Consider the following 19,799-nt stretch of genomic DNA (forward strand, 5'->3'; position numbering starts at 1 on the left):
CATCTAATTTATATACAACTTATTAGATGAAATCGGTTGGAAGTTTTGTGTTTTGTTTTATCTCAATAACACGCACTGAAAATTCCACTAGCTAAACAGAATCAAATATCGCTTTTGTTAGAGGTATTTATATTTAAGTCTAAATTGAATGAAATTGACTGACTTAATTTTGTAGATTACATTTCTGAATTTAAAGAAATTGGATTTATCCCATTCTGCATTCGAACATCATGATTTTATTAAATGTTTTGAATAATGGGATCATCTGCATGCATTGCAACTATGCATCACATTAAACATGCAACACGGCACATCATACTACAAAATTTAATGTCTCTCATATTTTTGCATCGTTTTTTTTTTTCCTGTAAAACCTAGATGTTTATTTCTTTTTGCAGGTTGGAACCTTTACAAGAGATCTCACCTTAAACTCCAAACTAAATGAAGTCGAATCAATTTGCAAATCAGGATGTGAAAAGTGCCGCAAATTGGATTGTGTAGGAAATTTGTATAATTTAACAAGTGGAGAATATTATGTTGTGGTTTTACTACCAATACATGGGCGTGGCAGCAGCAGTCATTTCCGATGTAATTGTTCAATTAATGTCTTGCACAGTGTGGATCTTATGGAAGCGGCTAAATTTGCAATAAGTACTTCAGCCAAACCTGATTTAGACCTGATTATTATAGACACTTGTATGCAACCTATAATAACCACTGAACAGCTTATTGATATCGATTACACTAATGTTCTTGGAGTTATTGGAGGATTTTATAGTCTAACTACGATACCTGCCGCTGAAATTTTAACACGTCTAAAAATACCGCAAATCAGTTTTGGAGCTGAAAGTCATATCCTCTCAGACCAAGAGAGATTCCCATATTTTCAAAGGACAATTATTTCCATGCGTCCAAAAGCGAAAGCGGTTATTCTGCTATGCAAACGGATGGGATGGAAGGCTATAAATATCATGTATAATAAGGAACCATTTGGTGTCTCTGGCCGATCTTTGATTATGGAATATGCACAAATTCATGGAATTTGTGTTGTAAATGATATCGGTGTTGAACTTAAAGAAGTGCAATTCCAAACATATTTAAACCAACTTCGCAGAACTAGCAAAGTAAAAGTCACATTAACTTTTTTTCTTGAAGAAAGTCAAAAGAAATGGTTAAAAGTTCTTAATGAAGATCTTGAAGCTAATGAGTTTTTAATTATTGAAGTTTATGGAATTCGTGATGATGAGATTCAAAAAATGCTAAAAAAACACTTTACTAGTCAAGTGATCATTGAAGCTAACAAACCATTCAACCAAGAATTTCTAGAATATTATGAAAACCTCCAACAGGAAGAAATAGAAAAGAATCCTTTGGCTAAAAAGTTCATTGAAAAAATTAACCAGTGTCATTTTGATGGTAGTTTTAATATGGCATATGAAAAAAAATGTGAATATCGCCTTCAAGCCAATTCAGTATCAACATATCACGATCTTCTTATCAAGGCTATCTATGCTTTGATTAACGGAACTCGTAATGCTACAAATAATTTTGCTGACTTTAAGCAGAGAAATCCAGCAGATATTGTGAGGAAGATCCGCAAGACTAGATTTAATATTTCCGGTAAAGAACAAAGACTTTTTGATGATGAGGGGAAAAGTCAGATTCAACTTTTCAATCTGCTGAAAGTGAAAACAATCGATCCTCTTGAATATGAAAAGGTATTTCATTTTTAAATTTAAATAAGACTTTTTTATTCTGCTTCATTTAACTAGATCTTTTACTTTAAAAAATAATTTGTGAAAAATAAATTTGTTTTTTTTCCCATGATGCATTTGTACATCCTGTCCATGAATACCACACTTTTTATTCTGCTTCATTTAACTAGATATTAATCTTTCTTTTTTTAAATAATTTGTGAAAAATAAATTTGTTTTTTTTCCCATGATGCATTTGTACATCCTGTCCATGAATGCCACACTTTTTATTCTGCTTCATTTAACTAGATATTAATCTTTTACTTTAAAAAATAATTCGTGAAAAATAAATGTGCTTTTTCCCCATGATGCATTTGCACATCCTCTCTCCTCCAGTAGGAATACTAATTTTACCCTGTCCATAAATACAAAAGTTATTTCATCTTTTAAATTAAAAAAGAAAACTTTTTATTCTGCTTCATTTAACTAAATATTAATCTTTTTTTTTTTTAATAATTTGTTAAAAATAAATTTGCTTTTTTTCCCATGATCCATCAAGTCATCTTTATAAAACCAACTCAAATTTATTTTACCAAAACAGCAAAGTGTAGTAAACCACTAAACATCATTCAAACTTCTGGACTTTACATTCGCAGACAACATGATTTAGGGCAAATGCATTGTGAACATTGCCAAGGCTGCTGCAAAGTATGTGGGCACTCTCTACCGTGCTAGAACATTACGCACAACTGTGAGTATCCTATACATCTACAAAGCCACCATTCGCCCATGCATGGAGTATTGTTTCCATATTGGGGCTGATGCATCTACCGCTCGTCTTTTTCATAGAGGGAATAAAAAAAGTCTCAAATTTAATAAGTTCACACTATGTGCCAAGCACAAGCCCCTGTCCCATCGCTGCAATGTTGCATTGTTTTACCTCTTTTACCAGTACTTTAATGGAATGTGTTCTGATAAACTCGGAGCACTTGTTCTCCCTCAATGAACATACTCCCAACCAACCTAACAGGCAGCAAAATCCCACCTCTTCACTGTTGAGATCCTTGAATGCTGAAAAGCCTTCTACTCTAATAATAGTAAATCCCTCTAGATTTTGGAATTCCCTCCCTGTTTCCTGTTTCCATAACTGTACTGACATTTTTTTCTTTCACAAAGGAGTCACCACTTATCAAGTCCGGAAATTCATTTGAGGATAAGGGCTAATGGGTATGCAGTAGTCAATGGGACAATATCGTAGTAATCGTTAACATTGGAAATTTGGTAAAGTGGATTACTTAAGGGGAACGAATCATCAAAAACTTGTTCCCATTGAATTTAAAAACCATATTGTACTCAGCTGGAAAGCAGGGAGACGGAAGAGAGTACCACAGGCATGCAGTTCTAAGAAAGAAGCTTTGTCCATGGAATCTACGTTTAGATTTAGGCACAAATAAAGAGTGGGGGAAATTTTTGATAGTGGTTTCAACGGTAGTGAGATATCTACTGGAGTGGTAGAATGATGCAACCATTTTTCCAGTAACCTTGGCAACGGATTTGATGTATGTGTTCTATTTTAGATCAGTAGTAAAGATCAGACCCAGAAGCTTGTCAAAACATCTCCCCAAGATGAGAGCCATTCATTTCATTTGATGCCAGACAGAGAAAGGAACTTTTATAATGGAAAGTAGAAGCTTGGTTTTAGATGCATTAAAAGTAACCAACCACTTCTTTCTCCATTGCACCACGTGCTCAAGATCGGAGGAGAGAGAATCAGAGAGAACCGGGTCATTTATTGCCTTTTAAATGTTGCCATATATGGTAGTGTCATCAGCATGTCTACGAATGATCTTAGGATGTGATTTGGGAGATCATTGATGTAGATCAGAAAAAGAGTTAGGTCCAGGATGGACCCTGAGGGACTCTAGCATTAATACTATGAGCTTCTGATTTCTGCCCATCAACCACTACTCTTATTAACCTATCAGAGAGAAATGATGTAATAATTGAGAATACAGCTATGCCGTAGCTGGAAATCTTGTGAAGTAGACCTTTATGCCATATCCTATCAAAGGCCTTTGATATGTCAAGAGCAATTGCCCTAGAAAGGAAGCCTCTATCGAGAGATTCACTAATCCTATGAGATATAACTGTTAGTACATCTGCTGTAGATCTAGCAGAACGGAAACCATATTGCCTGTCACTGAGGAGGTTATTTTTGCTAAGGTGGTTGACTACTTCTCTATTTAACACAGATTCCAGCAACTTACTCATGATGCACAGGAGACTTATTGGTCCGTACTGAGAGAGAGATGACCGATTACCTGAATTTTTAAATATGGGGCATACTGATAAGGTTTTCCATGGTGTTGGGGAGCAATTTTCCTTAAGACAACAGCTTTGTAAGTATTTGAACTAGTTCTGGTTGAAGCTTTTTTAGCACTATGATTGGAATACCGTCAGGGCTAGTTGCTTTACTGGAATCAAGGTTTTTGATTATCTTGGCAACATCACACACAAGGATTTGTGTTGCGTAGCATGTTTCCAGACAAAGGAGGAAATACAAGTGGTTAGCAGCCTTGATCGCATAGGGTACAATTAGCTGCAAAGTTCTTGGCAAAGAGTTTGGTTTTGTCTTCAAGTTCATTGATTATGGTTGTGTTAGGAAGTAAATCGAAGATAAGAAAGAAAAATGTTAAATCATATTGTAGACACGTTTACCGGAACTGAGGTTCAGCTGATCGGATATGCACGTGAGTCACGTGATCAGGTTAGCTGGAGTCAGAGAGTTTGGATTTGGACGTAGACAAGAGCAAACAGCTTAACGGGTCTTCCCTTCCCCTTCTCTGGGGGGGGAGGGGCGAGCTGACATGTGTGAAAATAAGACCTTAACCACGCAAGCAAAGATTCACTTTCCATTCTTCTGCGATCGATCTGGAAGGTGAATAAAATCTATATAAAACCAATTCATCATCTTGGAGTGAATGAATATTCGTCTCCCCTCCTAGAAGAAGATGAATTCCAGGTGGAAGATCAATGACGCATGAAGAAGGTATGTCCAAAATACATGTACCACACACACATACATACACAAAAGCATATAAACATTTAGATATGAACATATCACAAATAGACAGAACATTTAGACGATCACACACACGGCCACCTTTTATGATATAACAATACAACAGTTGGGATAGAGCACACACTTTTGTTCAGGACCCTGTTTGTTATTTGCCAAAACTGGTGAGAATCAAGCTGCTGCTCAGCTACTTTGACTTGACGGACTGAGAATACAACTCTCTTGTATTCTTGATTACTATTTTACAGTGGTTGCTGAAGTGTAATGTGAACAGACATCTTGCTACTCAACTCCCCACAATCCATTATTAAATGCAATAACAAATAGTAGCCTTAATTATTCTATAAGATTTCGACCAAGTGGCAATACGCCTTGTTTGGGGTGAAAAAAAAATGTAAAGAGACAGGTAGCAGATATGTACATCTACACACAATCTGAATGTTTATTCAAGGTCACTATAATTCAAGGTCACTATGAACTATGAACTATGAACTTGGATATAGAAGTCATCTTCTCTTGCAAGCTGTTCAATGAAGCAGTAACACAAGCAGGGAATGATGAAAGTAACATACATGTTCCAGGTGTATGATATATTTTTGTAGATGAAAATGTGTTGCATAGATAACATATTTAAAATTTATATAAGCATTCTCCTCTCTCTCCTGCAGCAATACTAACTCTAACAAAGCAAAAAGCTAAAAAAAAAAATGCTGTTATAGGATGAGTGTTTGTATGAATTATAAAACTCACTCTATAATGAAATTTAATTAAATATAACATGAATTATAATTAATATTAATTGTGTGAAAGGAATAAGATGTATTAACTAAACAGAAACATTTATATAAAATTAGGATTTTATACGCATACACATCTAATGTTATGAGGTAGTTGTTGTGGCCCTGTGAAAGGATCATAAAGAGAGACACAAACAACAGGTTTAGGTAAAAAGAATAAATTGTGAAATATATCGGTTATTATATTGAACCTAATATATAGTAGTGAGATCAAAACTATATATATTAGGGGTGTACCAATTGATCGGTAATTGATAATTGGCCTAATCAGCTACTTTGTTGATTAATCGGTATTTGGCAAATTTGCCGATTAATCGGTCGATAATTTACTTTTCTCTTTCCTATTAGATTTAAATCTTTTCATCACAGCAAACTGACCCATCAGATAGCTTTGATACATTAACATAGTAATTGCTAATTTAACTTTACATTTGTTAAGTGTCTAGCCACTATTATGGCTTTTTGTCTTTATTAAATAAAATGACAAAATACAAATTCTAATTCTTAAATGAATATAATTAAACAATTAGATAAGAAAAAGAAATTACAAACTAACTACAAAGTACAAATTGTAATTCTTTAAGTAAATAACTATAAGCTGAAGTTCTTATCCTGCTGCTCTACTGCCTCTTCTATTCTAGCTACTTGCCTCCTCTGCTCCCATAGTCTCCTCAGTATTTAAAGTTGTCTACTTTTAAGTTGTAATGTAGAAACAGACTTTCTTCTCATGATGCATCCTGTTCCTCATAGGTTCATAAACATTAGCACCTGTACTAAAGAGCCTTTCACCCCTCCAAGATGAAGCCATATTACTCAGCAGTGGTAAGGTCTCCTGTGTCTACTTCCACCACTGAAATGGATCATCACCTCTTGCAAGTAGTTGTAAAGCTATATAAGGGTCAAGAATTTACTCCTTTTAAGTTCAGATTGTGATTCTTGTATTTCTGTTGTAGTTGCAGTTTCCAAGTTTAACTCAGCTTCTATCTGCTCTAAGTTTGGATTTGTTACTGTAGGCTTATTTGAAGCTAATCAAACACACTTGAAAGAGATAGTTTTACTTTCACTTGATCTTCTTGACCCTCAACAGAGATTGAAGAAGTATATTCTATTGATTCTGCTTCATCATCATCAGTAGAAAGTAGAAGATGTAGAATCCAATTCTTAGTGTTTTCCATGTCATTCTTTTGAAATTTAAATTTGGATCTAGAAAAGTAGACACAAGTTTTTATAATTTAGATAAGATGAAAATCTTGTTTCCATTGATTCATTGAATTGTTCAACAGTGGTAAGGATTCTGCTAAAATCAAAAATATCAGAATTAGATTGGACAGCTTTTGAAAGAAATAACCTCAAAGCTAAAATTGTAGGTATTATCATTGATATTGTTGCAGTTCTGTAACTTGCTTCTTTGATGATTTCTTCAAATGGACTCAATGACTGGACATTTTCTTGAACAAGTACCCAATAGTAAGTTGTTAAGGTAGGAATTTTATAGCATCGCAAATTCTCATATGAAAAAATGAATAAATCACTTACTAAAATTTCTGGTTTATACCACGAAAAATCCTTTCTGATTATGGTTAGCACATAAAAATATAGTTATTTTGAAAAACGGCCAAGTTCGTTTGCTTATTTTAAAACTGGTAAACATTAATCAGAAGGGACTTTTTTGAGGCATTCAACATAAAGCAGAACGGTCCATACAAACCAATCTGTAAACAATCACGGCATTAACTTGAACAAAGCCAATACAAAGATAAGATAAATATGTGAAAACAATAATACTTATGCAGAGTACATTTTTGAAAACCGATTTCATGTGGAAGAGAGAGTGTTTTTCTAACTAGTCTGTATTTTCACGTAACAATTTAATAAATAATACAAAACAAGTGATTTGTGCGACAAGCATTGAAGAAGGACAACTAGTGTTTTTTTCTATACATGTGTTTGACTGGGGAAGGGGTTGAGGAAACCATCTCAGATAGTTCAACATGATCAGTGCCAAGTGAAGAATTCAACAGAATCGCAAAGAAATACCAATTGTATAAAGAACTATATTGTTGATAACATGCAGTTCTTAATTTTATTAAAATTAAATTGATGTTGAACATGTACATTTACTTAATTACATCGCCTTGCTAAACAAAGTGAAAAATACTGCATAAAATTATTACATTTTCTTGAGAATACTATTTAAGTACATGGTGTAAAGAGCTGACATTTGAATATAGCAATAGAAAATAAACAAATAAATAAATTAAATAAACATGAATATACATAAACGATCACACATATATGTATCTATATATATATGTGTATATATATGTGCATATATGTATGTACACATATATATATTTATATATAAACTAAGAATAAAAACAAAATTTAAAAAAAACACTAACCTAATTTTAAAACAGATCCTTTGTTCGATAAAATGCATGCCCATTGGCTGATAGGAAGGGGCGCGGTGGATACTAGAAAGCTGATTGGCTAACTAAATCCTCAATAGAAGAGGACCATATAAAAACGATAAACAACCACAGAATTCACGCATAAGCCTGAGGAATCCTAGAGTGGATGAAACGCCGAATATTCAGTGTAGCTTAATCACCATATATATTTTATAAATTACTACATTACTATATATATATATATATATATATATATATATATATATATATATATATATATGTATTTTATTGGGACGTGTATCCGGTTAGGGTCCACAGGTTTTAAAGTTCCCAATCTACAGTCTTATTATTGTTATTATTATTGATATTGGTGGTGTCATTAATATTATCAATATTATAAGTGTTATTATTAGGATTGTTAGTGGGATTAATATTAGTTTTTATATAATAACAGTCATAATATATGGTATCCAGGTGTGTACATGGATGTCTGTGTTTGAGGGTCCGTGCATTGATATAACTACGTATGTAAGCATAAATATAAACATGTTATAACTGTATGTGAGCATTATATGTATATGTTTATGTGTGTATATATGTGTATATATACACGGGTGTATCAAAGTGTGGGTGTTTATACGTGTATTTATATATATGTATGCATGAGGAGTTTGATAACTTTCGGGGTTTTATGTCTATTTTTATTTTTTGTTTGTTTATTTGTTTATTGATTATTTTATTTTTATTTTGTTTTATTTTATTTATTTATTTATTTTAATTTTAATTTTATTCTTGTGTCGTTATAGTTATGGTGCGTGTGTGTGACTAAAATACAACTAACAGTGTATATCCGCTCCTGAGTATAGGTATAAGCGTATGTTTGCTTCTAGTGTGTGTCTGTGTGTGTGTGTGTGTGTGTGTGTGGACTGAAAGACACCGGTCAGTACTCAATGACCATAAGGAATGTTTTTAATTTACGCCCCCCCCCGCAAGACAAAAATACTAAATTCTCAAATACTTTATGCCATAAAAACCAAAAGATGGGATAGATAAACTTAAAAAGGGAATATATAAAAATGAAAAAAAGGGGAAGTAAAAAAGATGTTTATTATCTCCAAAGACCTCACTTGTCCTCAATAAAGTCGATAATATCCAAAGAACCAAAAAAGATAGATAGCGCAGGCTGCTCTTGCAGGACCAAAAATAGCTGTCCATTGGAGGGTAATTAATCCACAAATATACCGGAAATATATATAGGTATGACAAAAGGCCAATTTAAACAAAGATATTACGCGCATATCAGCTCCTTTAGAGCTAAAACAAGGATGAATACAGCATTAGCTGCCCGCGTGTGGGAGCTTAAAGAAAAAATACACCCTTTTCCATTAAATGGAGAAAAATAGAGCACAAACCAGCATACGTCCCGGAATTAAGTCAATGCTCACTCTGTAACGCAGAGAAATACTACATCCTCCGGGCCATTCATGACCCAAAAATAAAATGTTTAAATGTGAGGAGTGAGGCTTTGAAAAGTTGCATACATAGAAGGAAGGGGCTCCTAATAAATTGGATCAATGAAAAGAACAACACTTAGATGTTGTTTATATATATATATATATATATAATAAGGAAAAAAAAATTGTAAATACAAAAATGATTAGTCGGTAAACTTGGATTATAGATTTTAAATTAATGTATTTTATAAAAAAAAAATTTTAATTATATTTTATAAATGTAATTTATAATCTATTTCGAATTTAAAACTATAGAAAAATATAATAATGTTAATAAACTAGGGAAATCACTTAGGATAGATAAATACTCACTTCCCCAAACCTTGACAGATTTGGATTTTTTTAAAATAATTTTTAAACGTATTTCGAAATTTTTAAACGTGATTTGATATAATTAAAAATATTTTTTTAACTTTAAACGTATTTTTGGAAATTTTTAAAGGTAATTCGATATAATTAAACGAATTTTTAAGTTTTTAACCGATACCAATACAGATTTTAAAGTTTTTTATACATAAGGAAAGAGATTTTAAAATTAATTTGGGTTTAAATTAAAATCGATTTATATAAAGAAATTTTTTTCGAAATTAGATCTTAAATTTAAATAATTCAAAGTTTAAAATTAGGTATTACATCATCCGATAAAAAAAGGGGGGGATTTAACAAAACGAGATTTAAACGTGAATTCGCGAGGTATATATACTTCACACTTCCGGTTATAAGATAGACGAATATTGGCTGAAGAGAGCTTAATAAGGATACCTTAAACGGGCCTTATTATCGGGCTTGAAACTGACGGTACCAATGATCTGTCTCAACTAACAACTTTCTGTACACAAAATATAATATATATATATATATATATATATATATATATATATATATATATATATATATATATATTCGTAATTTCAAAAGAAAACAAAATACTAATTAGGTGTCATCGGGTTAGAATCAAAAACCAAAGCATATAACACACCAGTTTCAGTCGACTTACGTCTGTCAAGTTACAATTTTTTTCAATTTTGACCCCTTAGCATCTATTTTTACTTGCTAATTACCAAATCAAATTTATTTCACAAGTCCAAATCCTCTATATATCAAGAAGGGTTTGGTAGAGACCGTTCCTCAAATAGACAGACAGACAGATGAAGTCACTATATATATATATATATATATATATATATATATATATATATAATTTAAAGGAGATTAAAATAATAGTCTAAAGAGCTAAGTGTATTTTAATGTAACAGTGAAATTACTAGTTTAATTAAAATACAGGAAATGCTCGTTGTAATTTAGATATATAATAAGCTCGATAGTTAAATGTCCTAGAGCTAATTCAATATTAAGTAAAGTGATTTTCAATTTAAAAATTTAAAAAAAAAATTTTTAATTTAAAAATCAAATTTTAATTAAATTAAAATCATTAAAAATTACTCATTATTAAAAATAGATTACAATTTTTTTTTTTTTTTTTTTTTTTTTTTTTAAATAAATTAAGTTAGACCAATTACCTCCCCTAGACCCGTAAATCAAATAATAAATAAAGTCAATAATACATGACAATTATCTCCTCTTAAAAACTTGCAAAATAAATACTCTCTATATATATTAACTGTAGCGTCTTTAAATCAAAATACGCTAACGGAAACAATTTACTGCACGAGCGTCACCCTTTTAAAATTCATCATTCAATAAAATAAAAAGCTATAGCAAACATCTAAATGACTACTTTAAACACAGTTCCTGATTTCAAAAAAAGAAAAACTAAAAGGTAACTATCTCTATATATTTTTAAATCAAATTTATGTAAATTCAAAAATATATATTTTTTCTACTCATTTCTATTTATAACCTATATTAATTTTCTTATAACTTTTAAATCCAAACCTTTTATTTCAATTTTTTCAGATTCATCTGCCTTACTTTTAATGCTAGGTTTATTTATGGTGTCTTTTAAATTCAATAAAAATCCTCCTAAATTTGCTGATGAGGAGACCGTGCTTACCAAAAAAACTATATATAATTGTTCTACATAACTTCATGTATACCACAAATAAAAAGCATGTATTTCCGAAACGATCGTACAGATAATTGACTTTGTTGTTGTTCCTTCTTATGAAACTGATTTTTAATTTAATTAAAATTTGATTTTTAAATTTTAAAATTTTTTTTTTAATTTTTAAATTGAAAATCACTTTACTTAATATATATATATATATATATATATATATATATATATATATATATATATATATATATAGTCATCCACCTGCAGTACTGTTTTGCTGTTTCACAGCTCTCAGTGTGGCTAGACAGGCAACTACCTCAAGTCAAGATCGAAACCTGACCGCCCAAATTACAGTCAAGGCTTCTCACCAATGTGCTATATGGTTGCTGCTGTGGGGATAATGCATTAACGATGTTTTGACATCGTCCAAATGCCTCTGCTCCATTTGTTTACACAAAGAGCGTCGCTTAATATGCTAATGGTAATTTGTATATCACTTCCCAATATGCTCAACCCAAGATAGGGAGCATTATAGTCATCCACATACAGTACTGTTTCGCTGTTTCACAGCTCATCAGTGCGGCTAGACAGGCAACTGCCTCAAGCCAGGATTGAAACCCGACCACCCAATATATATATGTGTGTGTGTGTGTGTGTGTGTGTGTGAATGATATATACAGTTGAAAGTTCATAGATGTGTGTGTCAAAAAAAAATGTCTGGACAGTAAATAGTTCCTTTGTTAAGAAAAAGAAAAATTAATTACTTGGTAAGAAATATGTGTTTGTATTTATGAGTTAGAAAATATATGCGTGCACTATGTGAAAGACATTGAATGCTAGCAATCCTTTGTCCTAATTGCTTATAAGGTGAAGAGGGCAGAATTAGTTGGGAACTTTCGCCTGACATTGTTCTTTCATTGCTGTTTGTTCCTTCGTCAAAATAAAAAGCTGTACAAAGTTCAGTAGAGAATTACTTTGCTGAACTACCTGATTGGTCATGACCAAAGTTCACCTCAGTTAAATAACTCTCTACCTAAAGAAATAGAAAACACTTTGACTGTTACTCCTTTGCATATTCCATTGCAGGAGTTAGGGTTGAAGTGTAAATGTTTGGTCAGCTAGAACCCTTTGGGAAAACTAAAGATTGATTAATCACATGATTCAATTCGGTTATTTAGTAAAGCAACCAGTAATGTCTAGTTTTGATAAATTGCTTATGTGGGAAAAGTAGGAATGGCTTACTTTTCAAATGCCCTTGTGTCTGTCTTTCCTGTGAGTTGCACGGTCCCGGATGATTTCGAATGATCTCGCACAATCTCGCGAAGTTATGTTACACACATACAAATGAGGTGTGCTGGGCTCCATAAAGCAAGTTGCTTGGAGGAGTTGGTGGAAGATTGTTTTTTTTGGACACATTGCTTTGCAATTGTAGCGGTGCATTACTTTGCAGCAGACATTTTGAAACATGTTAGCATGTTGAGGCATGCGGATGAGAGAGAAAGAAACGTATCACTTAGGATATATCCCTTATAGCTATCTCGGCATGTTTGTGGGATTTGACCCCAAGTTAATTCCTCTGTTTGATGGCAACAACGTTGAGCAGTCAGTGCAGGAATGGGTGAAAAAGGCAGAATTGATATGCCAGCTCTGTGAAGTGCCTGGAATGCGTGGTCTTAATGTGCCTTGCTTGGGGCACATATGCTGTATACGAGCAGCTAACTGCTGAAAAGAACACTCTCATCAAAAACAACCTCTACACAGCATTTGCCCTAGATTAGGTTGCCGCATGGAAGGAGTTCATAGCACACAAGTTAAATCCCAGGAAGATAGTTGGTTTATCTGGCAGAACTTAAGAAGCTCACAGTCCTGTTCGGAGGAATGTCGGACAAAGGCTTGGTATGTGCATTTGTTGTAGGATTGCCCAATAGCATGGAATATCTGCTCTGAACCTTGTCTCAGGTAAACAAGATGGGCATCTTAGAGGTGTTGGCGCAGCACAGGTGATACTAAAAAAGAGCCCAGGCACTGTAGATCAAGCAGCAACTGTGCAGCCATCACAGGGTGAATTGCAGGACCTGGGCTCAGTTTCAACCTGCCACAAGTGTGTAGAGCTCAACTATTTGGCCCATGATTGTCTCTCGTCACATTTAGTGACTCAGAGGCATAATGGGCCTCAGTGCTACAACTGTAAAAACCAGAGACACTTAGCCTATGCTTGTCTGGGAAATGGGCAAGGGGAGGAAGCTACAGCACCAGTCTTCTCCCCAGATTGTTACAGTGAGCATGCATGTTAACGGGTGTGAGCACCTTGTGCTTGTAGATACTGGATGTAACCAGACACTCTTATGCAAGGCATGTTGCAATACTTAGTACAAGGAGAATTCCTTGCTGGCCTCTTGCGGGTTGAGCATCATCCGTGCAAGCATCGGCAATGGGCCTGCAACAGCCGTGCCAGCTCTGATTGTGGACAGGGAGTTGCTCAGGTACGACCTACTTCTGGGGATAAACAATTACACAGCTGAGTGAAATCACTGTGCACAGCACCGGCAAGATAGGGTTCTCCCGACGTGAGAAACACATTTGCGCCATGATTACCCTCAATGAGCCTGACTTTCATGTGGAGTACAACCGGTACACCAACACGTGGACGGTATCTTGGAAGTGGTCAGGCCATCAGCCACCGATATCCTTGCGGAACCGACTGTCAGAGTACCCCCCTCCAACATGGCTCAGGGGGCAGTATGAAGAAGAACTGCAGATGTGAATCAACAATGGCTAGCTGCTTCCATACTCGAAGGATGAGCTTGAGTCCCCATGAGGGCTGATGGCCATTCTACGAGAGAGTAAACAGAAGGTTCGATTCATCATGGTCTACTGTGAGCTTGACAAACACATTGACCCATACACAGCAGGGGCTGATGTTTGTGCACTCAAATTAAAGGATTGGCAGCAGCAAGGATCAGGCATGGCAATTTTGGACTTGTGCACGGCCTACCTGCAGATACACATTTAAAAAACGCTGTGACCATTTCAGATTGTGAAAATTAAGGGAATACTGTCTGACCAGGCTGGGGTTTGCTCTCAACATGGCACCAGGCATTATGACGGTGATAAGCACACGATCTGGCAACAGGATGAGGCTGTGCGACAGGCAACATCGTCATGCATCGACGATATTTTTGTAACTGAGAGCATCATGTCTGCCCAGTTGGTCAAAGAGCACTTTGAGAACTTTGTACTGACATGCAAGGAACCAGAGTGTCTGTAAGACGGGCAAAAGTGCTTGGCTTGCATGTGAGTTGTAGTGAGGAAGGAATCTGCTGGAGGAGAGGTGGTGACATTCCGGAGGTCCCATCCGACATCACTTGTTGGGGGGATTTTTCTGTTTGTGGAAAACTGGTGGGCCACTTCTCTGTGTGTGGTTGGCTCAGGATGACAGTGGCGATCATAAAACGATGTGCAACATCTGTATCGTTGAGACAAGATGATGAAGTGCATGATGCTATGCGACAGAGCATGCTAAAGGAGACTGTGCCCATGGTGACTCTTGACGACCCTGTGCGAGGAAAATGGTGCATCAATGGAGACGAGTTCATGATCTGGGTGGATAGTAGTTCACTAGCCATTGGAGTTGCCCTTGCAGTTGATGATTTCATTATTGAAAACACCTGCTGGCTTTGGCCAGAGAATGATTCTAGGCACATAAATCTGGCCGAACTTGATGCCACGTTGAAGGGAGTTAATCTGGCACTTCAGTGGCAAGCCAGGGTACTACATATTATCACAGACTCTGCATGCATTCACTGGTGGATAACTGATGCATTGTCTGGAAGAGCACGGCTGACTATACGGGCAGCGAGTGAGATGTTGATACGAAGGCATTCACCACCCTGGTCGAGACCATAAAAGAGTACAACCTGACCATAGACATAGTGTTGATCAGGTCTAACACGACTACCTCAACAGTGCCTGCTGGCTGATACCCAGAGAGGTTCTGAGACTCTGCAACGACTGAGTGCAGCCGTTGCGTGTAATGCGGATGCGTATGGTATCGTGGAGTTTCATCGGCAGTGCGAGCACTCTGGGATAAAGCCGACCCTACATTTTGCCAAGCTGATTGATCCAGAAGTAGGAAAGACAAATGTTAGGAGAGCAGTGAAAAGTTGTAAGGGAAATGGTGTGTTAACAGGAACGAGTTCACGGTCTGGGTGGACGCTAGTTCACTAGCCCTTGCAATCAATCGACCCAGCTCCGATACAGTGGAAGAGGGGGCAGTTAGGAGTGAGTGGCACATGGAAGAGAGTGGACATGGATATCACACAATCATTTCCTTACCCTCATTTATTACCCTCATTGAGTTTGGTCAAGAGACCACTCGGCTGCCAGCTGTCATCTGTGTTCTTTGAAAAAGGCACGCCCAAAGAGGTGTTGAAGGACAATGACTCAGCCTTCTGCAGCCATCAGGTCATGCAGTTCCTAGAGGAGTGGGGAGTACGACTGTGACTGCGATGTGCTAGTGTGCCATATTGCAACAGTATCGCTGAGAGAAGCCATCTTCTCAGCATCGAAAGAATTGTGACCAAGAAGCAGTGCACTATCTTGGAAGCCATGTACTGGTACAACATCATGCTGAAGGATGGCGTCTCTTCAGGAACAGCACCTGCAAATGCGATCTACCAATACCAGGTCTGGGAAAAGGGAATCTATCCCGACAGAGCAGTCACCAACAAGAAAGAACGGGGGTCATATGCCAAAGGGGATCCTGTCTGGGTAAAGTCACCGGGAAGCCAATGCACCGACAGGTATAAACGGGGCTTAGTGACCTATGTGGTGAGTCAGCAGTCTGTCCTGGTTGACGGTGTGTCCTGTCATATTAGGGACTTGTGGCCAGTGACATAGTTGTAACCGCAACTGGACGATGGGAGCGACTCTGGGTCAGAGGCCAGTGGACCATCGCTCTGGTTCGCACCAGCCTCATTAAGCAGTGACTCAGTTGTCAGTAGCCTCTCAGGAGATGCTGTGTTTCTCGACCATCAGACCAGATGAGAGTGCATGCAAAGATGAGGCCTGCACCATCCCCCTTCAGAGAAGCACCTGGCAGAGGCAATTGCCACCTCCCAGCTATCTCTATGATCATGAGATTAGGGGGAGTGTGGGAAAAATAGGAATGGCCTACCTTTCAAACGCCTTTCCTGTGGGTTGGGACGAAAAGAAATCCAAGATGGTGTCCTTGAGGTTTTAACACACACAATCTCTGATGGTCTCAAACGATCTTGCAAAGTTGCGTTACACACATGCAAATGAGGTGTGCCAGGCTCTATAAAGCAGGTCGCTTGGAAGAGTTAGGGAGAATTAATTTTTTGGACACATTGCTTTACATTGAAGTGGTGCATTGCTTTGCTGCAGACATTTAGAAACACGTTGGCACATTAAGGCGTGCAGAAGAGAAAGAAAGAAACGTATCACTTGGGATACACCCCATACAACAGGAAGGCCAAAGGAAACATGGAAAGAAGTCATTAAAAATGAACATTAGAGAAAGAAAGTTTAATAAAGACCTGGCCAGAGATAGGTTGGTTTGGAATTCATTTCTAGAAAAGATTCAATGCTCGTCAACATGTAAAATGGCTGTTAAACTAAATGTGATGATACTGATGATGAGCACTAAGATATTTTGTTTCTCTAGTGTGCATAGTTAGGATAGAATGAACTACTAATTAAGGCATGGGAGATCCATTAGTTAATAAAATAAAAATACTATTTTCATCCTTTTCCCATGAATATTTGTCCAAAATTATCAGACAACCATTCGCACAAACATTTTTTTTAAGTAGATATGCATTAAAAAACACAATCCACTCTCTTTCCATCAAGTGATGGCAGTCGGTACAATATGTAATATTGTGATAGACACTTATCTGGTCGTAGACATTATACCAGTTTTTAAATTGTTTTGCCCCACCCAGACTTGAAAGTCTACCTGTTTTGCTGGCAAATGAGGCGAACGACTGCTATGATACAATGTCACTCACATGGTGTACATACATCTTATCACGGTGAAACTGACATGCATGCATACACACACTCTTCTTACAGAGTAATTCATTTTTGCTTTTTATTTTACACATAGCTGAAGGGAGGATATATGGTTTTATACTTTTTGTTTGTGTATTAGTGAAACTGTCGTAATAGGCTTGATGAAACGCGAAGTGATTAATAGGTAGTCATTACTACAACAATTACCACTAAAAAAATTTAGGCATTGAAACAACTGAAAAATCCAACTGCGCAAGGGAAATAACTGTTATTTTTATTGAAGATTGCATAAGTTACTTCCCTTACTACTAAAATTGTATTTTCCCCATATAAGTGCAAACAGATTAAAATAAAAAACTAAAATAATTTCAGAGTGTCTTGGACAACGTCAGTAACATATCTTCTTTGAGAAAGTAAATAAAACTTCCTACTATTTTTCTTTACTTCAATCTCATCTCATTAGTCTTTCCCCTATGTTCTGGAAGATATTAAGAAAAATTGATATTTTGAATTAAAATTTATTGAAGGATTGGTTAAAATGCTTTAGTTTCTATTTTCTGGTCTAACTGAAAACATGCAAACATTTGATGATGCCCTGGTTATGTTTGAAGTTAACTCTTATTGCTTACCACAAAAACTCAACTATAGGTGCTAGATAGTGAACGGGTGGATCCACTAGTATATAATTTAGTTGGGCGAGAATAATTGGAAATGGAAAATGCTGAGAGGATATCTAAGATCAATTTAATGATCTAGAGTTGTAAATTGTACTAAAAATGGATATGACATCACATCATGGCTAAAAGAGAGAGAGGGTGATATAAAAAGGTGTTTAAAAGCAAGGATGAAAGTCAAACTTGGAATTACATAGGATAACTAATTATTTTGAACTCATTGTTTTCCCTCTGGTAGTGAATGGTTTTGAACAAAACTCATGTTGAATAAAGGTCTTACGGTCTTCCATCAGTTTTGGTTCAAATCTTTTTGAAGATATGAAAGAAGCGACGGCGTTCCGTCGGTATGGAAGAATCATGATGGAGGTGCATACAGAGGGAATAAACAGCAACTAAGATACAAGATTATAGTTTTTGTTTATTACTTTTTAGTAGAGTAGGATAGTTTGTTATTTAAGCATAATAATTTAAAATATTATATATATTTTGTGTAGCAAAAAATTTGAAATTGTTAATTATAGAAATAAACTAACAATAAAAATAGGAATTATAGGACAGTGTGGGGATGTACTAAAAGACACATGACACCACAGGGCTCAAAGAAAGAGAGAAAGAGAGAGTAATAGAAAAGGTAGCGGATCACCCTGACTCGGCTAGTTACCTTGCTTTTGTTTGTAAGCTATGTTTTACTAGAGAGGAGGCAATTGAAATCAAAGTCCTATATAAAGATAAGACAAATTTTCTACAATAAAATTTTATGAGAAATCCTTTGGTGGTATTAATTTTGTATTAGCGTTTTTTAAATAATAATACTACCTGTACTGGCCTGGAATTGCTTATGTTCAAATTTGTATATTAAATTTCTACGTTAAAAGCAAATAAGGAACGTCAATAGCTAAGAAAAACAATTTATTATTTAAGTTATTCTTTTAGTTAATTTTTATTTTAGAGTGATTATATAAGAATGTTTAAATATTACCATTGTTAATACAAACCGAATTAAGTATTTAAAAAAATAAATTGTAACAAAGTGTAGTAAATTACATGGTATGACAATTACCAATGAAAATTGGCCAGTCAAAATTAAATTTTTATTTGCCAGCTTAACCGCTATTTAGGCCAAACTTTTAAAATCTGGGTAGCAGATATATTGTGTCAGATATCACTAATAGAAAAAAAAACTGTTAATTTATAGAAATTAAATACTGAAAATATTAACATGACAATGGTTTTCATTTGTTTCAAGAGAAGGTTGGAGATGCCTACCAATATTAAATATTTTTATTGAAAGACAAACATGCTTATCAGTACATGACACTGGACACAGACACGAGTAGTTCAGTTGTGGAAAAGGCTAGAAAACTTCTCACACCTTCCGGTATATCTCTATAAAGCCACCATTCGCCTGTGCATGAAATACTGTTGCCTCATCTGAGTTGGTTCATCAACCACTAGCTTTTCCCTGTTGGCACAAAAACAATTTCTAACCTAATATGCCTTGCACTGCCTACCAAGCTCCAGTACATGTTCTATCACTGCAGTAATGCATCCTTGCACTTATTTTCCACAAAATGTGC

General features: G+C 35.4%; 1 protein-coding gene across 7 annotated transcripts in view; it reads left to right on the forward strand.

Annotated features, from left to right (window-relative positions):
* The window catches only part of LOC145267163 (metabotropic glutamate receptor 5-like), a 138,818-nt gene that overhangs the window by 87,755 nt on the left and 31,264 nt on the right, over positions 1 to 19,799 (forward strand). For 5 of the 7 annotated variants that reach the window (XR_013864832.1, XR_013864829.1, XR_013864830.1 and 2 more), the window contains one exon: positions 399 to 1,718. Coding sequence is in view for 2 of the 7 variants with exons in the window: in XM_080123213.1 (XP_079979339.1) it covers positions 399 to 1,718 (1,320 nt within the window). In the remaining 5 variants the exon portion in view is untranslated. Of the gene's footprint in view, positions 1 to 398; positions 1,719 to 2,295; positions 2,446 to 19,799 lie in introns of all 7 variants that reach the window. The other 2 variants (XR_013864831.1, XR_013864833.1) reach the window with 2 other exon arrangements.

Source organism: Euprymna scolopes, chromosome 42, assembly GCF_053919585.1.
Source record: "Euprymna scolopes isolate OS-2025 chromosome 42, ASM5391958v1, whole genome shotgun sequence".
In the NCBI taxonomy this organism is placed as follows: domain Eukaryota; kingdom Metazoa; phylum Mollusca; class Cephalopoda; order Sepiida; family Sepiolidae; genus Euprymna; species Euprymna scolopes.